Below are 27461 nucleotides of genomic sequence, written 5' to 3'. Positions count from 1 at the left end.
GGGGTTGTACAACTTTCTTCTCAAACTCTCTCAATAGCTCATTTGGTTCTACATGTTTTTTTGATTGCTACTCCTTCCAATCAAAAAAATCTCTCTTAGTTATTTTTTTACTATCATCATCAAAGTATTCATCTCTCAATTTCTCTTCAAATCTAATGCATATATTTACATCAATACTTCCATAATACTATTTAACTTTTTTCTAATTTTAGAACAATTGCTAAATTAAAGATCTCAATCATCTAATTTTTTCGAACTTAATAGATTTCTATTTTATAAATAAAGATTCTCAAAAATTTAATGATATTCTTTCCATTAAACCTCTTTACTTTACCAATAACATCTCTCAATGCTTTAGTAACTTCTTATAAAGTTGCATTAATAATTTATTGATTGATGAATATAAGCTTGGTCCTTAAAAATTCAATTATAAGATTTTAACCACCTCTATTATTTGAGCCTCCTTGCTTTGTATCTTCCATCTTAACTTGTTGAGAAATTAGTACTTTAAGGCTCTCTTGGTAGAAATACCAAATAATGTAGTAGAGAAACTTACTTCAAGAAAGTGTTGGGCCTTTGGCTGCCACTAATTGCTCAAATAAGTTATAAGATTATAAAATACATATATGATTTATAGCTTGACTTTAAGAAGATAATTACATTAAATACACAAGTTTAGGATGCATAAGAGTACCTAAAATATGATTAGATATTCTAAAATTATTTCTACTCCTATAGAAATTCCTTTGTATATATATTACTCAATAAATTCTAATCTAATTATCTAATTAGATTAAAAATTCTCTACAAGTTAATTTATATTAACTATCTCTATACAAAAATTCAACCATTAATTCATTACAAGTCTTTGGATATTATCTAATCTCTAGTAGGTACTAAATATTTTAATTTCTAGGTATTTCCATATTAATTCCTTTATCTCTTAAAAATCCAATATATCAGTGGTTTTTTTTCCTTTTACTTAAGTCCAATTTAATTAAATTGTAACTTCGATTAGAGTCTAATATTAATTAATGTAGAGATGAAAACCATAGATAAGATAAATAAATTTCAAAAAATAAAAATAAATGATATAATAATCACAATCGGTCCAAAAAAACATGATCAAGTTAATTACATATTTTTTTTATTTATTTTTTAGCAATTGCAATTCATTTAGGTAAATTTCTTCCAAGACGTATAGGATTAAGCTTAAACTCTGAAACTTGTGAGTTAGTATAATAATAATAAAAAAAAAAAAAAAAACAAAAAACAAAAAATCAAAAAAAAAAAATAGTACCACGCTAGAGTTATAGTCTAGGGCTTTCCGAAATAATATCAACCATGCAAATTAGACTTACACCCAAGAAGTTATCTATGGATGAAGTTTTGATGGAAAAACTTCATCCAGAGTTGAAAATTCTTTAATAATTAACTTCAAATATTAAAAATTCAGTATTAATATGGAGATAAATTTTTTAATATAAAAGATAAAATTTAAAAGATAAAAAATAAAATAAATATCAAGATTAAAAGTTAGAGGTAAAAAATACAAGTTATAAATTAAGATTAAAAATTAAGTTAAAATAAAATAACGTAAAGGTTAAAAATTAAAGACAAAAATTAAGTCAAAGTTAAAATTTAGATAAAAATAAAATAACATAAAGGAAAAAAGTTGAAGATAAAATGGTAAATTTAAAGTTAAAAGTTGAGTAAAGATTGAAATAACATAAGATTAAAAATTGAAGGTTGAAAGGTAATTGGAAGTTAAATTTAACAAATAATTACCAAAATAAGGTAAAAGGTTCAATTAAGTAGTATTAATTAGAGGTAATAAGATGAGAGAAGATTTATTCTAGTAATTCATGCACTAAAAAGTGTAATTAGGAGGTGATTAGGGCAGAAAAACTTATCTTGAGTATGTCGAGTGAGTTGAGGACAACAAATCCTTATTATTCAAAAAACATTGCCAAAAATTCTCCACAATTCTTATGGATTTGAATTTTTTTTTGGTTGAATTTGACTTAAGCATGCTCTTATCGCCTAAAGCTCGTAGTGATCCAAGGTTTGACATTCAAGATATGAATTTTTAAAGTAAGGTGACTTGGACTACCTAGGCAGTAGATATCCATCTACTTAAAGATCCACAAAAAATTGGCTAATGATTCAAAGTTAAGAAATCCAGTTGTTCCTAAACTATACTTAGAAAATCTTATTATCCAAAAACTTTCAATAGAAAAACGTAAGTAATCACTAAGATATGTTTTTTCCAAGTTAGTTGTTCTAAACTGCCGAGGCAGCAGACCCCTTCTCACCTAGAAATTCATCAAAAATTTGTTATCACTTATAAGTTAGTAAATTGATTTTTTTAAAAGACTAGACTTTAGAGTGCATTCATTCCAATAAATTACATTGAAGTTGGATTAGAGGTCACCAAGTTATGGATTTATGAAGTTAGCACTCTAACGCTGCCAAGGGCAGTGGACCCCCTCTACTTGTAAATTCGCCAAAAATCCGTCCAAGCTTTAAATTACTTGTGGCTTGCGTGGTTGGGAAGCTGGTGACTAGGAGAAGATGATTACGAAATATTGCAAGGAAGCAATACAATCAAACAAACTGAGAGGTAGAAACCTAAGCAGTTACAAGAATGGAGAGAGTTTTTTATTAAAAAAAAAGAAGAAAATTTGGCATAGCTTTGCCATAAAAAAGAAAGAAAGAGAGGGGAAGCTTGGCCACCCAAGCCCTCTTAACTAGGTTGGAGGAGGCCCAAAAATGGCAGACACATCTCCACCATCTAGATCAAAAATTCCTAACTAAGATCAAGGGTCCATAATGATCATAAGCCTAAACTCGATTTTAAGTGTGGAAATGCATATATCTCAAAAACTAATATTTTTTTGGCAAGACTAACACCACCAATATGTCCAAAACATATTTTTATCCTAACATAGACTATTTACAAGTCCAAATCTAAATTCTAAATTATTCAAATTAATTAATTTACTATTCTAGTTGTAAATTTTAACTAGAATTTTAATTCTAAGTATCCTAATTAGGAGATCAACGAGGATTCTTGCCACCAAAGCCTTCATGATCACCAATCTTAAATTTGAACTCCCTTAAGTATAAATTCTTGGTAAATCACATCTCCTAAATTTAATTTGGCCTTGAGTTAATATGCTTTTGATTTTTGATTTTTTTTTTTTTCTCTCTATGCTTCAACTCCAAATAGTGATAAAAAAATCTACCATAAAAAATAGCTCGTCTCTATCTTCTAAAGTTCATCATTAACAATTATATTTTATAAATTTTAATCCATTTAAATTACAAAACGGAATTTAAGCTTCATAATCTTGAAATTAATTAGGAAGATAGAACAATTAGATTTGAAGATTTTTCGAACCATAGTCAAATTAGAAATTAGCCTTAGAGTTAAAAATTAAGATTGTGAATTAATTCAAGATATGATTTCTGAGAGTTAGAAGAAAAATTCTTCTAAAATTTAGTTTTGACACTAAAAGAGAATTTAAACCAAATCAAGAAAGAAGTCTTAAATCTTCTAAAGTTACTATTCTTAGAATTATAATAATCAATCAATCTAATAATTAAAAGTAACTATCTAATTAATAACCTAAAAATATAAAAAAATCTATCAATTAATCATCTTAGCATTAAAATTAATAAAAATATATAAAAAAAATTAAAAATAATTATAATTAATCATTGGATCTTTTAATTGTACTCATACAATACTCAAATACCATGAATTTTTTATATCTAAATTTTTAACATAATCATCTATAATTATAGAAATTTTGAGCCAAAAATTCATCTAAAAACTCAAGATACGGCAAAAATAAAAACCTCCATTAAAAAAAATTCACTTACAAATCCCAATTTTGAATACTAACTTCCAATAGTTCTTTTTTTTTTATCCTAGATTGGAATGTATTAATTTTTATACACAAAATGTAATTCATTGAGTTTTCTTTCAAATCTTATTTTTTGATTCTTTAAAGCTTTCCTATAACTTTCTATATACTTAAAAGAATAATAGTAGATATCAAAATCACACCCTAACTTCAAAAAAACTATAACTCTCTTATTATAATTCCAAATCATATATTTCTTTTATCCAAATTCTAATCCAAAATACAAAGTTTTTGAATCCAACTTGCAAACTTTGAATAGATTATCTTACCTCAAATGGTCCACCTTGCTTCAAATGAGTGGCCCTAAAGCTTTTTCAAACTCTAATGTGATTCCATATAGCATCTTTAAATCCATTGGATATGATTTTCAACTAATAGAAATGAAGTCTTTGCTATAAAAGAAATAAGGTCCAAAGAAGATTGTATTCTACCTTCTATCTTTTTTTTGTAGCTTCTTTATATTTGTGAAATTGAGGAGATGGAAAACCAACAACCAGCAAATTCAACTTCAGAGCTTTTATTTGCAAACTTATTTGATGAGACATTACAATTGTTACAACCTTCAAGATGACAAAATCGAGATGAAGATCCTCAAGAACAACATGTCTTTCTTCAAATAGATGGTGAGATATAATGTATTTGATATCATGACCTTGGGAGAGACACCCAATGTTTGGTAATTTTATTAGAGATAAGAACAATTCTTGATGGTGTTTCAAATATTTTGATTGAAGGAAGTTACAAAGGCCTTAACAATGACTAAATAACAAGGTGGTCTTCTTGCCCTAGAATGAGATACTATCAATGGCTAAGAAGGCCTATCAACTATCTTCAAAGAGAACAAAGATTAGAGTATATTGCAAATATAATTTGCTGCATTTTGGATTTCTTCAACACATAAAGACGGTTCCTTATGGAACTTGTCTCTAGAAGGAAGAATAATGTCATGGACATATACATATAAATCAATCATTACTTATATGATTTAAATAATAATAGGTAAAAGTAGGTCAATTCTATAATATCTTCTATATAAGCTTCTTAGAAGCTTTATAGATACTTTTTTGACTTTATAGATGTCTTTAATTGGCTTTTTAGATTAAAAACGTAGTCAATAAGTTGGCCATGTATCACACAGATTAGTAGCTTGAAGAACAAGCTAATTATGTAGCCTACACATAGAAAACTTACCTTGTAAGCTAAGGCATGTGTCCTACAAAGTCAACACATATTAGAGGTCTAATAGAACATTGACACGTAGTTCTTAGTTAGATAATATATATAGAGGCAAGAGTGAAGCCTTCTTCACTCTTGTCAATTTTTTTCTTACTTTTAGTCTAAATTTAAGAATTTCTAGTTTCCTTGTCATTTAGCAATAGCCATTCTAATTTCCTTTTAATATACATGCTACTTTAATTCTATTTTTTCACATTTCTTTTGACACTGATTTTTCAAGTTTATGCATCTTCTTCCAGTTCATGTCCTTATCATATGGAAGGTAAAAGAAAATTATAATAATAAGTCCTAAAATATCTAATATAATCTTATATATATTTTAATTAAATCTTAATAAATATAATTAAATATTAATTAAATATAATTAAATTTTCAAATAAATTATAAATAAATTCTAAATAAATCTTAATTGAATCTAAATCAAATCTTAAATAAATATTTTAAAAAATTTAATCAAATCTTAGACAAAATTTCATCAAATTTTGGAAAAATCTTAATCAAATCTTTATCACAAGAAAATTCTTAATAAATCCTATAGTTAATTGAAACCTCTATAATAAACAATCAAACCGTTGATTTTAACTCAAATTTTTTATACCTCTCAACAACTAAGCTAGCAACAAGAATAAATATTTTTAAGAAGATCAAACCTACTAAATATAAGATCAATCCTAAAATCCACTTAAGTGTTGTCTGACTTCTTTCTCTAATCTTAATGCCAATTTCTTAATTCTACTATTAAATACCTTTCAAAATTCACATATGTATTGAAAATCAAGTCTACTATTTATATACATAAATTTCATCTTAATCCAATTAGAAAATTTCTAAAGATTTTAAAAATCCTTATTGACCTTCAAAATCCTATTTTTAAGACTTCAATCTACTTGAACTTCAATAAACCTTTAATCTAGCTATTTAATCATGCTCAAATTTATAATACAAAATAAGAATAATTATAATTACAAATCTAAAAAATTTTATCTATACATCTACTATCAAACTTATAAAATTCTTTTAAATATAAATCTTTTATTTTTTATTGTATAAAATAAGATATATTGAAAACAACCTTAACTTTGCAGAGCTCTTATAAAGTTATTACAAACTCAAATTGTCCAAAACCAATGCTTAAAGAAATCCTATGAAGTCTTCTTTCAAATTCCACTCTTTGATTTACAAAAAAACATTTGAGTCACTATAAGAATTTGGTTTTATGTCTCAAAGTCTAATTTTCATCTAGATTAACAATTAGTCCTCTTTGGATATCAATTTTTGGTAATTTTAGGTAAGTTTTGCTTTAACCAAATTTTTACTCTCTTCTAAACATGTCTATATCAATTTCTTATCTCATTTACTTTGATTTGGCTCATTTATGTTTCTATGAAGTAAAAAGAAGTTCTTTCTATAAAAATAATATTAAGACTAAAATTTTTATTACCTTTCTATAATTTATCATTATTTTTTTATTACATCTTTTTACTAGGCTCTTCTATAATAACATCCATATTTTTATTTTTTACCATATATTTGTGTTATCACATCACACCACTCCTTATGGAACTTATTTCTAGAAAAAAGAATAATGTCATGGATATACATATTTAATCCAATAATTATCAATTTGATTAAATAGAAGTAAGTAAATGTAAACTAATTTCATAATATCTTCTAAAAAAGCTTCTTAGAAGCTTAAAAGATGTGATTTTGATTTTTTTATATGTTTGCAGTTAATTGATAGGTTAGAAACTTGCTCAATAAGTTAATAATAAACAACATATATTAGTAGCTTGTAAAATAAGCTAACTATGTGACATACATAGAAAAAAAAAATTCTTGTAAGTTAAAACATGTATCTAGCAAAGTCAATATGTATTAGAGGTGAAACAAGACTAGATTCTTTAAGGTCTAAAACCTTACCAATTCCATAACAACAAAGATTTCAATACAATATAAGATCAGGTACATTGGAACAAAATTGAAAGTAATTAAATAGAATGGAATATAAAAGTGAGAACTAAGTAAAAGAGAATAGAACCAAATAAAACCAAATACAACAAAAGAAAAAGAAACCAAACTTTACTTAGAGAAAGAGTCTGTAGCCATATCTAATGGAATGTCCAAATGGTATCAGCTAGTCCTATTTATACTTTCTTCAATTATCCTGGAACTTTCTAAAATATCCATAGTAGTGGGTTCCATCAAGATTACTTTCTTTTAGAAGATTTTAGAAGTAGGTCCTATTATGATAACCACCCTAAGCCTTTTTACAAGGTTCTATGGTAGGTTCCATATGAACCACCATCCTAATCTCAATTCTAGAAACTTCCTAAAAATGACTCCAACTACATATCTCTATGTACAAATAATATAAATATACTATCCATGCTCTGTTACAAGATGTCCTAAAGAACATCGCCGCATAGCTCATAGTTAAATAGTATATATGGAAGTAAGAGTAAACTCTTTTTTATTCAGGTCAATGCTTTTTTAATCATTAGTCTTGTTTCAAGACTTTCTAATCTTCTTATCTTTGGCAATTACTATTTTAATTCAATATATTATCATCTTTAAGTGATTTTCTAGTATTTTCAAGTGACATAAGAGTGTACTAAGATTTTCTTTCTTTGAGATTCATGTCCTTGATACTTTTAAATCATCACTCTTACTTCAAACAATTTTTTTTATTATCATACACAACAATAATCAATGTATATGATATTTTTGTTTCTAAGAAGAATTCTTACAATTCATAAAAAACTTAGATAGTATTAGAATTTTTTATCAAATATATATATATATATAACTAAATAAAAAATTAAAAAAATATTTTTAAAATATTACATTATATTAATATACAACATGATGATTTTAAAAAAATTAGAAATAAAAAATTAAACATGATTACTTAAATAATTTTAAAAATTATATGATAAATATTATTTTAGTAAAAAAAAATTAATGGAATTTTACTGTTACGTCAACAAATAGTTCAACTTTAGAATAATAGTCTTAAAACTTTAATAGTACGTAAAAGAAATTATTTTGAATTATATATATATATATATATATATATATATATATATATATATATATATATATATATATATCATATAATAATTATAGATCTAAAGTAATTCAATGAAATTATATTATATTTTTTTTACCACAAATAATCATATTATTAAATCAATTTTATATAAGAATATATAAAAGAAGTATTTTAAAGAAAGATATACTTTATACATAGTAAACTTTACTTCTAAGAGTAAATAAAATTATACGTTTTAAGATAATATATTAGATAATTAATCATTTTACTAATTAATTAATCTTATAAATTTATATTTAATCTTATCATGACTATTTTTAATTTTATTTAGAAGTATAAGATCTAAGTAAAATAGCATTACAAATAGTTGCAATAGAAGTCTTGCTAAAATATAAGTTCAATTTTTTATATAGTATTGGAAATTGGAAAAAGATCCAAGTTACAAAGTTATTTTGTAGCATAATAAGACATTTGCATAACATTAAAGATAATAAAATTAAATAATTATATGTATATATATATATATATATATATATATATATATATATATATAGACATATAGACATATATAGTTTAAATAACCTTAAAAAATTATAAAATAATATAATTGAAAAAATAAGATTTTATGTTTGCATATACACATAATATAAATTAAAGAAGTTTCTAGATTATATTTAATAAATCCTATTTTCAAATAATATATATAAGATTATAAGTTATTTTTTCTAATAATAATATCTTTTTTATATATTTTATATTAAAAATTTGAATTAAAATACATATATATATATATATATATATATATATGCACACATAGAAAAAAATTATATAAATATTGTATTTAAATTAAAGTATTAAAATATATTTACAATAGTAAAATGTATGAAAAGTATAAAACAAAAAAATATATTAAAATATCATTAGTTTAGTGATACATGTTGATTAGAATAATATTACTTAAAGAAACTATTTTTTAGATAAATAAATAATAAAATTAATAAGAGTAATATAATAACCTTCATAATATCTTTTATGTTAATATTTTGTATTTTTTGAAAACACATGTAATTTCTTCTACACATATACAATTATATTTGAAAAGATAACATAATTAAAGTTGTGAGGTATATTTAAGTTAGTTTTTAGGTATATTATTTTATTTTATTAATTATATTTTAAAATTTAAAATTATAATAAAATAAAAGTATAATAAAATTATGTTATCTTTTCAAATTAAAGTTGTGAGGTATATTTAAGTTAAGTTATTTTCATAATAATTTATAAATTTTATTTTATTATAATTTTAAACTTTAAAATACCATATTACTATTTTAATGATATATATATATATATATATATATATATATATTAATGTACATAGTGTTAGTCTTTTTAAGTATTTTAGTTTTTTTCAATTTACAATACTAATACAATTAATATTTTTCGATGGAGAGGTTTCTGAGATACGTGGTGACGAGGGATGATGATTGTTCCGCATCCATGCAACTTCCCTTCCCGAATTTCATTTATCCGAAACTCCTGCGGTTGTTCGTTATCCTGTTGCATCAAGCAGCTTTTTAGTGTTGGAGCTCTGTCCCCGTCTCTGTCGCGCCTGTTTTGTATCCAGTCTGCACGGGCTGGAATTTGATTCACATTCTCGATTGAACCATTATTGCATCGTGTTTTTATTGTAGCGGAGGAGCATTCTCAAACCTGGTCAGTTGTTTGCTTCTTTTGTGAATCTTGCGCCCTGGGTTTAAGGATTTGAGGTTTTGGAGCAATCTATTACGAGTGAAGCCGAGCGAGATTTCGTTACTTGGCTCCGCATTGGCGAATACAAGAACATTGTATTTTGTGGAGGATCGTGTCCTAAAGTTTATGCGGGGTTTTGAATTCTTGATGTGAATTTGGGAGGTGATTTTAACGAGATTATCTGACTTTTAGCTCTCTCTTTCTCTATTTTTGTTTATGAGTTCAGTGGAGGTGGATGGGTAGAGAATTTTGCAAGTGAGAGTACTCTTCACTGGAACGGAGCGATTGAATGGAATTGGGCCGTTCATTTAGAATTTAAGGTTGTGGTGAGACACCAAGGATGCATGTGCAAGCTCTTTCGCTGAGAGCATGTGTGTCAGCACAGCTTTCAACTTCCATCCCCTCGTCTGATGATAGTCGGCACCTGCTACGGGCAGCAGAGCTTGCTGGATCATTAGCTGGACTAAGTGCTCCCCATCCGAATTTTGGCTGCGTTATTGCCCATGGGCCCAAAGTGGTGGGGGAGGGGTTTCTGTACGCGCAAGGCACTAAGAGTGCTGAAGTGCAAGCCGTCGAAAGAGCTGGAGAACTTGCCAAGAATGCTACAGCTTACCTAAATCTGGAGCCTGGCGATTGCCATGGCGATGATAGTGCCGTTCGCGCACTTAGAGAGGTGAGTACATGTATCATTTGTCAACATTTAGAATTCGTTTGGAACTCCGCATTCTCGATAAGGGTAGAAAACTCTATATCTCTCTTTCTCCATCCCCGCAAGGTTTTGAAGTTTTAATGTGAGTGTCGTTAAGTCTTTTCAACTGTGAATTCGGTGCATCATTGGCTCCTTACAATGGTTGTTGAGAATTTTGTGCTATGAGGATACCTATCTCTGTTTCGGTATGTGATTTTAGTAGAATTGGGAGAGATTATCATTTGAATTTTACATTCTTTATCCTTCGAAGGCACACGATCCTTTGTAAGCTTTAATTGCGTCGTATGCTTCTCATTTTGAATCTATTGATTTGTCCTCTTGATACTTCTTTGCTTTTGATCACAGGCAGGAGTATCAAGAGTGGTGGTCGGAGTACCTCATCCATTACAGCATCTACATGGCAAGGCGATCAAAGCCCTTCACCAGGGTGGCGCCAAGGTGGAAGTGGTCGGACAGAATTTGCTGGAATCTGGAAGTGGTATACAGGTACAACTTATGGAAAGTCTTAGCTTAATTAAATCGGATAGTGAATGACAACTGGTTTATGAAACTGTGTTTTCTTTGCTTTCGTACGGATTCCTTTGGTCTTCGACGTTCTTAAACCCTAGTCCTTAACTTGACGGGTTAAACTTGGATTGAGTGTGGTCAAAGTTTTGAATCTTCCTCCAATGTTGTCTGTTGCTCCATGGCGTCATACGTAAACTAGAATTTAATGGAAACATGGTTCTATCACGACCAAGCATGCATCTGTACAATCTCTGATATTTCCCTTTGGTAAATACGTGGTAACCAAAAATAGAGCTGATACAAGTGTCTAATCATGAATTGGTGATCGTGCAGGAAGCTTTTAAGGCTTGCCAATTAGTGAACGCTCCCCTCCTCTACCGGGCTGCCAACGGCATACCTTATTCATTGTTGAAGTACGCTATGACGGTTGATGGTACGATTCGATGTTTTTGTTGCTTGTATTTGCTTCAAAAAGTCGAGATGCCTATAACACCGAATTCGAAGCCAACACATATGAGATTGAGGTCATTGATGGTTATATATGTTGTTGCAACATGCAGACTGATCTAAGCACACAGGCATCCTGTCGTTGATATTGAGCAGGGAAGATTGCAGCCAGCACGGGCCACTCTACATGGGTATCCAGCACGGAGTCTCGGAAACGTGTCTTCGAAATGCGTGCCCGAAGTGATGCTATCGTTGTGGGAGGCAACACCGTCCGTCGTGACAGTAAGTATTGCTCCCTCATTCTTTTAGAATATTTCTTGTGTTTTTATGGCACAAATCCGTGAATTTATATGGTACCATGAATTTAACGCTCGCGCATCCTCTTACCATATCCCTTACATGAGCAGATCCACGCCTTACAACAAGGCAAGAAGGTGGACACCTTCCAGTTCGCATTGTAATGTCACGGTGCTTAAACCTTCCTATGGATGCCAACCTATGGGACGTATCCACCACCCAGACCATTGTCACAACACAAAAGGGTGCTCGTCAGGACTTCCAGGCACTGCTGGCTTCAAGAGGCGTGGAAGTGGTGGAATTTGACTTCTTGACCCCACGAGCAGTGATGGACTACTGCTATAACCGGGGTTATTTGTCAATTTTGTGGGAATGTGGAGGCATGCTGTCAGCGCCCGCCATTGCTTCAGGTGTAATTCAGAAGGTAATTACTTTCTTCATGTTGTTGCACATAATGATTGGCAGGAGTGGTCCCTCTTAATTTACACTATATTTTGCGGATGATTCAATAAATTGTCTAATTGTCGTATGACCTGCAGGTTATGGCCTTCATATCTCCCAAGATTATTGGGGGCATTACGGCACCTACACCAGTAGGAGAGCTGGGAATGGTGGAGATGACACAAGCTCTTCAATTGTCAGATGTTGCTTTTGAGCAGGTTTGTCTGGAACCTTTTAGTTGAGTACGTCAAGGAGTTTTGTCAGACTTGGAATCACTGCATGATGCTACAAATCTGCTTGTAGGTAAGTCTATAGTAGGATATTATTTTCCAGTAAGCGCGAGTCAGGGCTGTGACTATGGTAGTTTTGTACTTATGTGTGTAATGTTTTGTAGTTTGAAGTGGCAGAGATGTTGGACTTTGTGGTGATGGATTTTCGGCACTAGACCTGCTTAGACAATGAGGTCGCATTATATCCTGGAATGTTAATGGCCATTATCTGCGACTTAGTTCAGCACTTAGTACCCTACCTACTTACAAGGAGCATAATCATGTAGTGTTCTGCAAAATGGCACCAAAAATTACATCAGAAGTTGGTCAAACTTGTGAACAGAAATTTATTGTTTCCCTAGAGTAGTGGAACGTTTAGTGGTCTTGATCATGTGGTAGTGCTGTTCCTATTCTTTCATTCTGCAGGTAGGACCAGATATGCTGGTGACAGGGTTGTTGCAACCAATTCCTCACTGTCAACCTAATGTTCCTGCATTAGTAGAGGCTGCCGCAGCAATGGACTCAACCATCCCTTCGCTACCCCAACGACCTCAAGTTATCTACTTTTACAAGCCCTGGGATCCTTACGGTGCACTCTCCAACTTCTCACCCCACCCCATCTCTCTTCCCGATGAGACCGGAGCTGTCATATCATGGAACAGTGTTGAGCATTATTATCAGGTGCACTATCATCATTTGACGTTTTCTTGAACACATTTGCTGATTAGTCATGAATCCTTAGGAAACAGCTTTCCCTCTGGACATGGATATACTTGAAAAAAATAAGTAAAAAAATAAATAAACTACTTGTGTGATCCATTGTAATATGCTTAAATGTCCCTCAATGCATCCTCGTTGTATTCAAGCTAGATTCTATGGTCTCCTTGAAGAACGACCTCATGACAATCTAAAAATGAAAAGGAGGTTGCGAGGAGACACTTGTTGCACAATAATACCTTCTACAACAAGAGGAAATATCTAGCCCTTCGAAATAAATCTGTTATCTCGTACTTAAATTCTCTGAGTAGTGTTACTACAGTGTTACAGTAGCTTGCTTCCTACTGCTTGATTTTTTTGTAATTCGTGGCAGCATGTTGGAACCTCGTATGTAACTTTCGATGACGATTCTTGAGTGTAATAGTGCTTTCCGGGTTCTTAAGCAGTTACTCTTTTGTAACCCATTGCAGGCTCAGAAATTCGTGGGTGTAAAACATGAATTAGCCCAAGAATGTGTTCATAATATTCGGCTGGCCAAGAGTCCTGAAGTTGCAGCACGACTGGGAAGAACTCTTGCACGGCAGCGTCCAGATCTTGTAAGGGCCCAACTAGAAGTTTCTCAGAACCTGGAACACTACTTCAAGCCCGCCCTGATTGGTAATATGAAATGTACTTAGTACTGAAGCGTAGTGAGTGGTGTTGCAACTTGCAGGTGCGAGCCGATTGGGCGGTGGCAAAGCTTTGTGCGATGGAGACAGCCTTGCATGCGAAGTTTACTTCGTACCCTGCTCTCCGAGATCTGCTCCTAACAACTGCGGGTGCTGTGCTGGTGGAAGCGTCTCAAAATGACATGTTTTGGGGTGCAGGACGGAGTGGGGACGGAGAGAATAAGTTGGGGCTTCTCCTCATGCAGTTGCGAACAAAGTTACTACAACGTTCAGAGGACAACAACGTCCACTCAACGGTGACCAGGTCAACAACCTCAGAATCGTAGCTTAAGTGTGCAATGTACGGCAGCACATTGTTTGGCTCACCTTGGAAGAACTGTAACATGTCCTCATATTTTCAAATGTGGCAGTTGAGATATTCAATTTAGAGATGCTCATGGAATCCAAATCTTCATCCTCTCGACAGAATTGTGAGCGTCGTTTCATCAGACATGTCAGTGTGTCCCCCTTGCCAGATGTGTTCTGTGTTTCCGACTTTTGCAATTGTGCTATTTCACACATGACCATATTTACACAACCGAAAGGTGTGTTACTATCATCAAGGTAGTTGTTGCAGGTCGGCATTGAATTTTTCGATAAGCGAGTATTGAAACAGGGGTTAAGAATATATTGAATGCAATTTTCTACGTAATGAGTTATGAACGTGATATGTACGAGGACGAAAGTAAGGACTGGCCTAAAAGGTACGAATACGTGAAGGGAAGATCGTGTTAAATATAACTGTAACTAACACTTTCATGGGTAAGGTAATGTGGATTCTCGTACTTATGTTAATGAAGCGCTACTGTATTCCTAATCCCGGTGGAATGTTGACAGAGTTCTCGATTGGGAGATTGATTTCCTCCCACTCGCCGGCATCTAGAGGAAAATCTAGAGGCATGGTGTGTACTTCTGCGTATTGTCCACAATACTAAATAGGATACAACAGTACAATCATTATTCCTCAACCTTTTCAGAGTCGCTTACTAAGAGCGTAAGTGAAAATCCTTGAAAGTCGCACGTCCTATCAAAATGATTCCAAGTCCAAGAATCCAGATTTGGTCCACTTTATCTCCTCAGAGCTGCAAAAGCTTTCATGCAATTCCATACCTGAAACTGATATGATTTCATGCAAATTCTAGTCAGTGGTTTTTGTCGATAGCAGTCACCCTCACACAACTGATAAGAGGATAAACAAATGCGTCAACTAGCAATGAGCACAATGTACGACTGAGTGGGCAATTTCTGGAAGATTTAATTAAGAGGCCTTTCCAAGTCAGGAATTGCATCTTAAAATACAATTATGTCAAACTTGCATCTTAGAAATTACAGATTGCATGTGCCAAGCCTTTACAAGTAGCGAAGAATAAATTCATAAACTTGGAACAAAGGCACTTAACCTGCGAAGTTCATTGCTTGCCTCTGGAAATAATGAAAGCTTATGAGAATGTCGGACTGTCTGAGTCAATGCTGAACACTTTCATAATGTTGAAGGTGATCTGCAATCGGTAACACATGAGGTAGATCATGGGTAACACCTGTCTAAGCCTACAAGATAGTCTCGACAGGATGAACGATTGGATATTATTACAAGTGGTTTCATGAACATGAGCAAGGATTAAAAAAAAAAAACAAACAAAAAAAACAAAAAAAAACAAAACCTGAACAGAAGCAAACTCGAAAGAATCTAAACTAAGCAAACAGCGTCACTCTAAGACAGCGCCAAAAGGTATACCATAAGAAATTGTCGATATGTGCATGTGAGGCGCACAAGATTTAATGTTTCAAAGTTCACCCGCATCTATGCTCTCACTTTTATAGACACAGTCCGCTGCAATAAAACACTCCAGGTGAAATCGTAAAATTCCATGAACTGCACAAGTACTGCTATGACATTACAAGTTGCTGGAGTACAGAAGGGGAACATACCCAAACAGTCCATAACAAGTTAACATTGGTGCCAATGTGCCCTCCAGCAATTGTAACTTTAAAAAAAACAGCTGACAGATGCTATTAGTGATGACCCGCTTTGTCCCATTTGCTTTTCTTATTGACACGGGTTTCACTCCTTACTTCACTTGTTGTCGTTGTAGTATGAACTGTTGAGGAGGTCGTACTGATAATGGTATGGGCTCCCTGTACGAGCTGAGCATTCGTAGCTGCTGCTGCTGCTGCTAGTGACACTGCAGAGCAAAAAGGGAAAAATAAAACAAAACAAAACAAAGAAGAAAAAGAAACATTTAACCTGAAGCTGCCAATTTTCTGTGCACAAACTTTGATAACTTGCTTATAAGAGGAGTTATATAAACACCAGAACTATTACAGACTCCAGATATTCACAACTGAGCATAGGAACCTAATAAATTCGAGGATTCAGGCCATACGAAGTTGTAACTGGCGACTATCTGTGGGTCATCAATTTCTATGAACCACAGTCGATATTGCAATATTAATTATTGAAATTCAGGATGCAAATAAATTGTTGAATAGCATACACAAGAGTCAATTTCTTGGAAGGAACTCTACACACCTTTTTGAGAGGTAAGAAGCTGTGTTGCGCGCACAAAGTCAACACTGGTGCGTTGGTTCTGCCTCCTCTCCTGCTCCCTGCGATCTGCCTCCCTCCTTTGCTCAGCTGCTGCTCAACACATATAAAATTCACAATGCTTCAGTTGGCAGTGGCTGAAGCATAGAGGCGAAAACAAAATGTAACAACAAGAGATATTACAATGTCGACGTTGACAAAATCAACCAGACAATGCGATGGACTAGAAACATGAAAGAGCCGTACCCAATGCATCTGCAAAGTCACTTTTGTCGTATCCGTGCGGGTCGAAGATTTCTGGATCAAAACAGCTGCCAATCTCGTTTATATTTTGATGTAGAACAGCAAGCTGCAGGAAGTCTGGATTTCGATAACCCTTCGACTTTCGCAGATCTTCATTGAAGTTCCTTCCCTGTTCTTTAAGTTTCAGAAACTTCGAAAATTTAGCCTGTAATTCCTCTGGGCATGGTGTGGATGGGGGTGATGGCCAAAAACCAGAAAATATTTCCTCCTCTGCGCTGGGAACAGGAACCTCGTCGTTGCCGTTTTCACCTAAATTTTGTACATCTCCATCACCTGTTTGCATATCCTCCTGTGTGTCTGCATCCATGGGAACAATTCCTTCTACTTGCAAAACCCCTGAGCCAGAAACCTCAACCAAGTTACTCTCCGCCAAGGGTTCGTTTCCCTTAAGCTCATCATCACGTTCATCACCATGCCCTTCGTCCTGAGCGTAATCCACAATACTCCCGCGCGCATCCGAGGAGGCTTGGACTGGACTATCATCATCGACATCTGAGTCAGAGTACGCAGAGAGCAAAGCAATGCCCTCCGCCATGACGATCAAACACCCTCGAGCTCACACCTCGAAAACCTAACACTGGCAGACGTCTCGAAAATCACACGACTCACCACGACGCAAACCTAAATGCTCTCTCTGCACACGCTCCCACAATTCGCAACCGCAGCAGGTCACTACGGCTTTTCCACCACACAATTTCAAAAATTGAAAATCTACACGAAACCGCAGGAAATAGGCGTCAATGCCAATCCAGACAATGATCCCCCATGCAATGAGCTCAGTACTCCCGGCCAAGCAATCTGGAGATCTTCTATGAATTTGCCGAACAGTCTCGCAAAACCCTGACCTTAGTATCAACCGTCGGCGCAATATAGAGAGCCGGGTATGTGGAGAGAGTCCAATGTCACGGACAAGCGAAACTTGTATAGGGGGGAGGGGTCCTGGCAGCTTTTACACTAAAAATACCTTAATAAAAGGCCACAGGCCTGTTGTGTGCAGGCTCAGCCGGTACATGGAGCCTTCGCATCATGTCCGGCACCTCTGCCACCATGTACCCTCCACGTCAGCTTCCCGAAGCTCTGAAGTAGTAGTACATGTTTGCTTCAAGTTCACGCTTAATGAAGAGGCGTGTGAAGTGCTTTATCTTATGGGTGTTCAGATTCAATACACTTCTACATTTTTCACTATTTCGTGTATGTCATTTTATCAAATGCGTATTCATAATTAAAAGGTTTGAACTCAAGTTTTGCAAATTTGGTTTCTAAAAGTTACTGCAAGTTCTTTGACCTGTTCATATTGACAACTTCCAACACACTATAGACTATATTCTTCTAGTGTAGGGATTCCATGCTACTTTGCTCTGTAACGGATTCAAAGTTAGCCTAAACCCCTGCTTTACGAATATTATAAGTGACGCGAAATGCTAATCTGTTCGGGTTCAAAGGTGAGTTGACGAAATGGAAGAGCAGTAAGATCTCTCAAAGGAAGCGCCAAGCATTATATTCAATAATATTTGAATATGCATAAATCATGTTTCATGAGGTTGCCGCAACCAGAATCATAATTTAAAACGGTTAATAACTTAAAACATATTAAAAAAAAGTGGCTTGCTCGCCATGATTCCCCTGTGTTGTTGTAGTTGTAGTTACCGAGACTGACCAACTGACTGACTGACTGACTCCATCTCGAGGCTCACCGCTACCCTTGGCTCCTTCAATCGTCTCCTCCTTTCCTCCGCGGCCAATTTTTTCCTCCCCCCGCGCGTACCAATTCTGAACAATCATCGCCGCTAGCACTGACATTCACAGCTCACTAACCTCGAATTACTGGTGATGATCTAAAAATTTTCGCCCCTGCCTATGGTCGCCTAGTTCAGGTTTCCTCTTCTGCTGTAACAATCTCCGAGCATCCACATCCCTGTCGCTGCCTCCCTCGTCTCGATTTGTGAATCTTTGCACCCTCATTTTGTTGTACTCACTTCCCGTTCCTTGGCTTGAGAAGTTTCGTCTTGAGAATTCTCTAATACCTTCAGTCTCGATCGATCTCTGCACTTGTGAGTACTACAGCGCGAGGTGCATTTACCGTGCAGGATAGGAACTCTTTCTTCTGCATGACAATGAATTGAATCTTCTGAGGTTCAATTCTGAGAGGAATCGGTCGTTCCCCTTTCATCTAGTGTGTTTTGGCTCTAGTTCTGGTTTTGTTAGTAAGTCGCTGTAGTAATTTAGCCGCGTTTCGGTTCTGGTGGTAACCTACTGTTTATCTGAGTCTTTCGTTGAGTTCAAGACGCATCTTCTATTCTTTACTAGTTACACCAGTGGCTTCAGCTGTCGATTGTTTTCTTCCACAAAATACGTATATTATGTTGATATATCCTTAGTTCTTGGCACAAGGTGACTGACAGGGTTTCGATGGCACCTTAGAGGTCCAAGGCGTTCTGTGCTAAAATTTAGAAAGTGAAGAGTCTGTAAATGACGAAGAGGATTGTGTCGATTCTTTCAGTATACGTGATCACATTCTTGAGCATTCTTCACAGAGATATTTATTACTGCCTACGTGCTTGCGTGCTGGAGGTGTGAACGGGTTAAATGGAGATTATTCGATGATTCAAATGAATTTCAGAGTGGGTACAGCTATCTAGATCCCCCCCAAACACCGGTTTTAGCAGTCCCATTTGTAGCAGATGTTGTGGCTTGCAGTGCACTCAGTCCCAAGCGAGTGCATGCTACGAGGAAATAGTGTAAACTGATGGCGTCAAACGCGAGGAACTTCAAGGGTGTCCTTCGATGTCGGGTCTGGCTATTGTAATCCTTGGCTGCTGTTTCGTATGGGTTTTTCATAGGGTAGAGTTACTGTTTAAGTGCATGACTTTGTCGGGATTTCAGGACGTCAGTAAATTGTAGTATTTTATTTGGTCCTTATTGAGGGTCACAACAAATAGCTTTGGAGTTGACTGAGAAAACCGATTATTTTTCCTATATTGCATGTTATTTCATTTGTTTTGCTCTTACTGGTATGTCAAAGCAACAAATTAATGAAGTGACTCTCTCTCGCTCTCCCTCTTTACGGTCTCTATGAATGCAAAGTTTTAAGAATCGAATGGAGTTACTGAGCAAACTGCAACCGTGATCAATTGATGTGCTAGTCTCACGTCATGGCCGAGATTTTCGATTGCTTTCGGAAAAAGTGTCAGAAATTATTTATGGACGGTTTTTTACCTGAATGTAGACGAGGTAGCAGGTGCTGACATAATCTCTTGAGAGTGGTGGCGACTAGTTCATTATCGCGCCAGATGGAGGTGATGGTTCGGTGCAACGTTTGGCTGGTTCAAGGTTAGAACAATCTGCCAAGTTATTGTGGTTGTGAGAATAACAGTTGCCTAAGTGTAATCTATTTCAGATTCCTCTCCAGCTGCTATTGTTCGAGTTGTTTCAGATTCTGTAATTCAATCAATGTTCGATTCTCATAGCTCCATCAAACTGGTGGTTAATATTGAGAGTTGCTGGACTCTCAGCCTCTTGTTGTCTCTCTAGCAACTTATTTACCACTCGCCACAGATTGAGATTAATCTATGGGCAGATCTATACTGACACATTTCCTAATTTTCCTTTTTCGCAAACGATCAGTCATCATCTATTGTCACGACTACGAGAAAGGCTTGCTAATTTTCACACTTAGCATATTAGGTTCACGATAAGTTTATGGCAGCCAGGCAGAATTCATCCACAGCATGTTATTATCTATGATTAAGCAGAGGTTGTTGGAGTGTGAAATCTTGTAGATTGAAGTCTTCGGATCTTTTAGTATGTTTTAGAATAAATATTGAGTGGATGAACGTGCGCAAAAGTGCGTTTGAGGATTAAGATAGAAATATTCTGGTGCTTGTTACCTTATCGCTGCTTTAATATCTCATTTGTATCTCTGCTCTTGTAGGAAACTGCAGAGTTTGAAAGTTTTTAAGATTAGTTTACTTCATTCGACATTTTCTGGGACTCGGAGAGAAAGAAGGAGATCATGGCGGAGCCCAAGGCAAACGTGGTTTCATTGCATCCAATTGCACCTGAAGCAAAAGTTGTTTTCAGCTTGTTCGACGAAAAGGTTCCTGCCAAGACCAATTGCTTGCATCAACCTCTCCTTCAATGTTCGCCAACTCACCATGCTGTTTCATACCACCAACTGGGTCTCCAGACGGCGGGTGGCCCCGGTCATTACACTGAGGTAAAGGAAACGTGCTTTCAGGGATGCAATTTTGTATATCAGTCATCTGCATTTATGAGTGATTTCATTCTAATGTATTTATGATCAATTTATTTGGGTTGGCCTTGCATTACGTACCACTATCAAAACATCACAGTGCTTAACAAGAGTCTCTGTCGGGAGTTGCTCATAATAAGTTGAACTACACAAGACTAAAATCGATGTTCCAGTAAAGGCATATGAGCTTGTTTAAATTCCAACCGCGACTCGGACATGTTGACATTTTCAAGAACCTTGACAGAGGGTTGTCGTCCTCGAAGCGGAACTACATCGCGCGAGTGAGGAAATGGCGAACTTGAAGAAACAACTAGCTATCTCTGAACGTGGCAAGGCTCAGGCTTTGTCAGAGTTCACCAACATCAAGAATCTTCTGGATCAAATATCTCTTGTTGAACATTTCGCAGCTTCTGACACCGTGGAGGTGGAGACCATACCATTTCCATTGAGGTGGAGGGATGTTTCTAATGGGCAACTTGACACAGCAATGCACAAGGAGGTCGACAGGCTTCATAATGAGCATGAAGCTGCACAGAGTCTCAATTCAACGTTGGCAGCAGGTAGCTACAAACTCAATCTTCTCTCTCGCTAATCAATATTAAAGCTTTGGATGCTGTTGATTGCTTTGTTCAGCCTAATATTCCATGAAAACCATGTCAACTGTGGTTGACGGTTGTGATTGGCAATTTCTCTTCTGTAATAAGAGGAGGATTGACTTTCTTTCATGCAAGATACACGATAAGCTACCTTGAAACATACTTTAGCAATATTGTTTCAATGTGTGACGGAGTCGCATCCAACATAGAAGTATTCGTTGGCAAAAGTTCTTTGTTTGCTCTCGGTGAATGAACTTTTAGGTCTGCTAATTGGATTATTCTGCAGAACTTGACGTTGAAAAGCAGGAGGTTGATAGAGTTCGCAGTGAAACGGCTTCTTTGGAGCTTGAGGAGTGTCAAACGGAAAGAAGTAGGCTACAGTCTATGCTCACAGCAGCGGGGCATCAGCATACAAGCTTGGTATCAGAGCTTGAGAATGCAAAAAAGGACATTCGAGCTTTGCAAGCAACCTTGAGCGATACTTGGACCCACTATGAGGCCTGCAATTCAGAGTTGGGCAGAGCGAAAGAAGAAGTCACTTGGCTTGAAGCTGATTTACAAGCTGCACAAAATTTGGTTGTAGAGCTTGATCATGCAAAGGTTAATATTAATGTACTACAGGAAGACCTAGGAGTTGCTCAAAGTTCACAGAAGTCCTTATCCATGGAGCTCTTGGCAGCGGAAGAAAAGATTTCTAAATTGCAGAGTCTACATGAATCGTCTTCTTTCGAACTTGCTACTGCATTAAAGAGTAATGATGCATTGCTGGCAGACTTAGAGGACTTGCAGGGTTTACATGAAGTTTCTTCCTTAGAGCTCCAGATTGCAAAAAAAGAGATTCTCGAACTTCATGCGAATTATGAAACTTCAATTTCAGAATGCGTGAATGCCAAAGAAGAAGTTCGTAGACTGCAGGGTGAATTGACTTCCGCGTTGGCTAATTGTAAAGATTCGGTTTCCGAGCTAAGAAGTACGAAAGAAGAGACGGATAAGCTGCAAAAAACATTGCAATTTGAAACGGGACAGTATGATATCACTCGCACAGAGCTTTCAGTAGCTCAAGTAGAGGTGGAGAAGTTACGAGCTGAATTAAAAGCCTCACGTGAGAAGTATGTAACCTGCTCCACGGCATTATTCAATACAACGAAAGATTTTAGAACGCTCGAAGCTGAACACCTAGCCAGTCGTGATAGCCTTGCCGCTGAAATCAGAATTGCCAAGGAGGAGAATTTGAAATTGCAAAATGAATTAGTAGCATTTGAGAAGGAGAAGAACAGATCAACAGAGGAGCTTTTCAAGGCGAGGGAAGAGGTCAAATATGTGCAGAAAGAGTTAGAGACGGCATGTAATGAATTATTCAGTGGGGGAATGGACATCACTAAATTGCATGGTGAGTAGAGTGCATTTGAACGACGACATGAAGAGTGTTTTAAGGAGCTATCAATTACTAAGGAAGTCTCCACGGAGTTTCAGTTTGAACTGATCCAGGTTCAGGAGCCTTGCAATATTATACTGGCAATGCTTAGTAGTGTAAGCGAAGAGATTGCAGAACTGCAACTTTTATATATGAAAGAGTTTGGGAGCACTTTAGAAGTAATCGGGGGTTTGAAGGAGGAGATATGTAACGTGCAGGCTGATGTCGAGTTGAATTTTATCACATTGAAATTAGAGAAGTCTCTCATAGAGAACGAAGTAGAAGAGTTGACTTTGGAATTGATGGCCGCAAATGAACACCTAGAGAAGGCGAATGCAGCAAAGATGAATGCTGAAACTGAGCTTGCAAAAAGTATTACCAAGGAAACTACAGCCGCCAGCGCTCTATGTACAGATCTCGATGCACTTCGTCCTAAGCTTATCACAACCAGAGGAAGAGAAACCAAGCTAGAGAAGATGAGTTTGGAGGTGGCGAAACTGAGGTCACGGATGACATTAAGTACGGAAATTATGGCCATACCATCTGCTCCAGAGGTTAGTGCCAAGATGGATACCCTGTATGCTGAGCTGTGCGCTATCAAAGAATCTGAAGCACATTACCATGAAAACGTCAAAAATTCACAAGCAGAGATTGAGGCTCTCAAAATCCAATTGTGTGCTTTTCGAGATTTGGAAGCAGAGTGGAAGGAGTCTTTAGTTGCGACCGATGCTGAGCTGCAAGAGGCGAAGGATGAACTGGCGATAGCAAACGAGGCATTAGAATGGGTAGGAGGAGATGCTGCTGCATTGTCCGCGAAATTAGAGTCTTTGAAAGCTGAAATCAAGACTGCAAAAGAGGGCGAAGCGCGGGCAAAAGCTGATTTAAAGCATTGCAGTTCGACTCTGCAAAGGATGAGAATAGATCTGGAAGATGCTTCAAGGCTCGCTGACAAAGTACCTATCAAAGCCCAGTCTATCAAAATTCGGATTGCAAACTAAATGCTGACTCACGATGAAAGAATCAGATAAAATGCTAAACAGAGCTAAAGTTATGTTCTTCAATTACCTGACAAGGAAAATTACCGCAACTTCCATGAGCATTGCACATGAGAAACTGGGTCGCACAGCATAGATGATATTAGCACATACTCATCTCAATTTGATATATTTTGCAGGCGAGGGCGTTCAAGCTGGACTTAGACGATGTCACTGCAAAACTAGAAAAGGCGATTGAGTCAGAGAGGACAATGGCAGCCTCCATGGTGTCCTTACGAGCGGAACTTAATAAGTCTAGGGGCGAATTGGCAGTAGTGCGGGAGAATAATGGAGTAGCTTTTGTAGAAAAGGACCAGCGACATGAAACGGAACTGAACCAAATGAGGGCTCTACTGGAGGCTGCGGTAATCTCGACGACAATGTTGAAAGATGCAAATTTTTCTTTGAATGAGTCTTAAATCAAGGTCACCGGGGAACCCTAACTTATCCATATCTCACAATCTTAGCCTACTTCTCTGTGGTGTTTATCACCAATCCTCCAATGAAGCATACCATTTTCAACTCCTGAAGTCTTCCATCTAGTGTCATTTCAGCGAATGCCGCCGTTGCCCTGCATACATTACTGATAGATTCTTCTATTTGGATGCCCGAACAGGTAATGGCAGAAGCGGAGCAATCTACGGAAGAAGCTGAGAAGGCTAGACATGAAGTTGTGGAATCGCGGGCGCACATTGAAACCATTGATGCAAAACTGCAGGCATTACTACTCGAAGTTGAGGCCGTCAAAGCAAGTGAAGAATGGGCTTTTACACAGGTTGGTTTCTTTGCCCATCTCAAGCTAGGTTATTAAAAAGACATCTCTCTGACAATCATAGCGTTCCCGAATTCGAAGTAATGTCCATGTTAGCTACAACCGTCTTCTCAAATGTCGGAGTATGCCAATCTGTCGTTTCTGGCATGGCAGCAATGTGTGATAATCTTGGCTTGATATTCCTAATAATTGAAAATGCATGTCCGCACTATAGATGAGGTTAAACACCATACCAGAGTACTCCAGTATGGAGACTGAAGAGGAGCAAGATGGAGATATTTCTATATCTCATGAGTATCAAAATCTGAAAACAAAGACTAGAGACTTACAAGAATTAGTCAACAAGCGTGCTGCTGTGGGAATAGCGCAGGTGATATTCCCATTGAACCTAATGTCAACTTTCATAGAATTTTTATCTTTAAATTTGTCAACCGTATAACCATAAGTGGCTCTTGTATTGTCTTTCAGCTCGCTTAAATAGGCAGGAAATCTATGAATGCTGAATTAAATGGTTACTACACCAGGAATTAACAATGTTAACATCACGACGTTTATTTTCTATCGCAATCAAATGATGCTTTGGTTACCTTACGATGGATTTGTAACGTCTCCTAAATGGAAACGGAATCTGATGTAATATCCAAGTGATAGATTAAATGAAAAAGGAAACTATTCATTCGATTTCAACACGGCTGATGCTCAATTAGTAATGTGTTTGTTCTAAAGTAGCTGTATTGGTGTTTTCTACATGGTATGGGCAGGTGGATGCAGCTAAAGCGAGTGAGAGAGAAATGCGGTGGAAAGTGGAAGTTTTGGAGAGAGAAGTTCGAGCTTGTCGAATTGAATTGAACGAAGCTGTTAATAAGAGGGATGAAGCTGAAGCAGCACTGCAGGCCATAAGGTTTGAGGGGAAACCATTGTCATTCTCAGGAACATTGAATGGTGGTAATCCAATGGGCAAATTTGTGACGGGGGAGAGGCAAGGCAACATGAATAGCATCTATATCTTAGAGGATTCTCAAAGTAGTAGCCCTTCATGCTCTTCATTGTCGTTCGCAAATTGTGCCAGTCCAGGGCGTCAGGAGAGATCGCCAGTAGAGTCTAATGCACAGCCGGATTTGACTACGAAATCTTCATCAGCAGAAAAGGAGAGAAAACCAAAATTCTCCTCGAAAATTGGGGCTTATTTCAGCAAGAAAAAGGATTCCACTGAAGAGAGAAATCCAGGATCTTTATAAATATTTCGCGAGTGAGTGGTCGTTGATCACCAAAATATTATTTACCCACCAACTCTCTCTATTTGGATTTCATCCTTCAAAATGACATCCCGCAAAAGGAGAGGTGTCAGATCATTCCAATCAATGGCTGTTGCGGCTGCTGGGGGCGGTTGGTGGAACCTCACAATATATCCAGTCGCAAATACTATTATTCAGGTGCGGCTGCAGTCGGTAGTACTTAAAATCAACTTAACTAGAGCACATCTTGTGTTGGTTATGTCCAATTCAGATGTCGTAACCGATGATATCCTTCACGAGGATAGAGAGAGAGAGAGAGAGAGAGAGAGAGAGCCAAATCTCTATCCATTGTGTAGCAGAGTAGAGTTTTCATGCTCTCCGTTGGCGAAGCTGGAACAACCAGAGAAGCACCCAATTTTTTGATATGTCCATTTCAGTGGAGAACGCATCTTGTGTAATACAACAGTGACCCCATGTCAAGGTAAGGGGAGGACCAGCAGGTTAATTGAAGGCGGCTGTTTCGTCGGCAGACAGTTAATGAAGATGACTCAGGAACGTATACAATAATATCCTTAGCTTTTTCCTAATGTGAAATACTATGATATCCAAAAGGAGTTACGTAAAAATTTGAGTTTCAGGAGGGAACACTGGCTGCTGCCAAGGGTTCAGAAGCCTTCACGAGACATGAAAGCAAACCAATAGGGGGAGGAGCAACTTGAGGATCCTGGTAAGTGAGTCCTTAAAAGCATAATATCTGAAGTCAACAAAAAACGATTCTATATTGTTGATTCCATCTATGGCTTCGCATTCATAAATGACGCCTTTACAGCAAAGTTTCTAATTGCTCCATGAAGCTCATCGATGCAGTAGGCACTTGCGTGTGTGGAAATGCCTCGAGACCATCACTATTTCCTGATCACAACAGGAGTTACGAAGTAAAGGCTCAATTTCATGAGCACGAAAAGCCAACAAGGTGCACCTTAGCATCATTGCAAACGTCAAGCTGCAGCGTGCACTCAGACTTTAAGACTCTGACCATATTTCATTGCTGTAAATCCTTTCGTACCCAAAACTCGCATGTAATATAATTAATGAAGCAAAAGTTAATAACTAAGGTTTTTCTAACTCGCAAATTGATGATCTTGTAGCAGCATTGTTTATACTAAATCTTAAAGTCATCAAAGTTTGCTGGCCTGCTCGTATTCTCCTTCCACTTTGTAGTTTCCAAATTTTCATTTGACTGG

At 36.0% G+C, this 27461-nt stretch overlaps 4 protein-coding genes across 11 annotated transcripts; 3 read left to right on the top strand and 1 right to left on the bottom strand.

Annotated features, from left to right (window-relative positions):
• The first annotated feature begins 9785 nt into the window (after positions 1 to 9785).
• On the top strand, positions 9786 to 14517 carry LOC112274232 (riboflavin biosynthesis protein PYRR, chloroplastic). Its single transcript, XM_024503523.3, has 10 exons — positions 9786 to 9936; positions 10199 to 10645; positions 11027 to 11167; positions 11522 to 11621; positions 11792 to 11917; positions 12043 to 12356; positions 12472 to 12591; positions 13069 to 13323; positions 13830 to 13955; positions 14072 to 14517. The coding sequence occupies exons 2-10, from the start codon at positions 10313 to 10315 to the stop codon at positions 14351 to 14353; spliced, it is 1797 nt and encodes a 598-aa protein (XP_024359291.1). The 5' UTR covers positions 9786 to 9936; positions 10199 to 10312; the 3' UTR covers positions 14354 to 14517.
• A 260-nt stretch (positions 14518 to 14777) lies between these two features.
• Positions 14778 to 17691, bottom strand: LOC112274234 (uncharacterized). Of its 8 annotated transcripts, none has more exons than XR_016499616.1 (6): positions 16858 to 17691; positions 16597 to 16704; positions 15996 to 16249; positions 15802 to 15897; positions 15467 to 15565; positions 14778 to 15182 (listed from the first exon to the last, which is right to left on the bottom strand). XR_016499616.1 is itself a non-coding variant. In XM_024503524.3 (4 exons), the coding sequence occupies exons 1-4, from the start codon at positions 17447 to 17449 to the stop codon at positions 15868 to 15870; spliced, it is 840 nt and encodes a 279-aa protein (XP_024359292.1). In that variant the 5' UTR covers positions 17450 to 17691; the 3' UTR covers positions 14778 to 15867. The 8 variants fall into 8 exon arrangements, 2 of the variants coding, with proteins under 2 accessions (XP_024359292.1, XP_073385939.1); XR_016499620.1 differs by having other exon boundaries at positions 15467 to 15614; positions 16140 to 16249; XR_016499619.1 differs by having other exon boundaries at positions 16140 to 16249.
• Positions 17692 to 18556: 865 nt separating this feature from the next.
• Positions 18557 to 23160, top strand: LOC112273994 (uncharacterized). Its single transcript, XM_024503117.3, has 5 exons — positions 18557 to 19535; positions 20141 to 20244; positions 20846 to 21130; positions 21411 to 21726; positions 22049 to 23160. The coding sequence occupies exons 3-5, from the start codon at positions 20927 to 20929 to the stop codon at positions 23158 to 23160; spliced, it is 1632 nt and encodes a 543-aa protein (XP_024358885.1). The 5' UTR covers positions 18557 to 19535; positions 20141 to 20244; positions 20846 to 20926.
• Positions 23161 to 23280: 120 nt separating this feature from the next.
• Positions 23281 to 27104, top strand: LOC112273992 (uncharacterized). Its single transcript, XM_024503115.3, has 5 exons — positions 23281 to 24129; positions 24351 to 24575; positions 24827 to 24985; positions 25197 to 25352; positions 25744 to 27104. The coding sequence occupies exons 1-5, from the start codon at positions 23281 to 23283 to the stop codon at positions 26218 to 26220; spliced, it is 1866 nt and encodes a 621-aa protein (XP_024358883.1). The 3' UTR covers positions 26221 to 27104.
• Positions 27105 to 27461: the final 357 nt, after the last annotated feature.

This window comes from Physcomitrium patens, chromosome 21, assembly GCF_059467195.1.
Source record: "Physcomitrium patens ecotype Gransden chromosome 21, ASM5946719v1, whole genome shotgun sequence".
NCBI classification, from domain to species: Eukaryota; Viridiplantae; Streptophyta; class Bryopsida; order Funariales; family Funariaceae; genus Physcomitrium; species Physcomitrium patens.
This window is presented reverse-complemented; position numbering and strand designations above follow the sequence as displayed.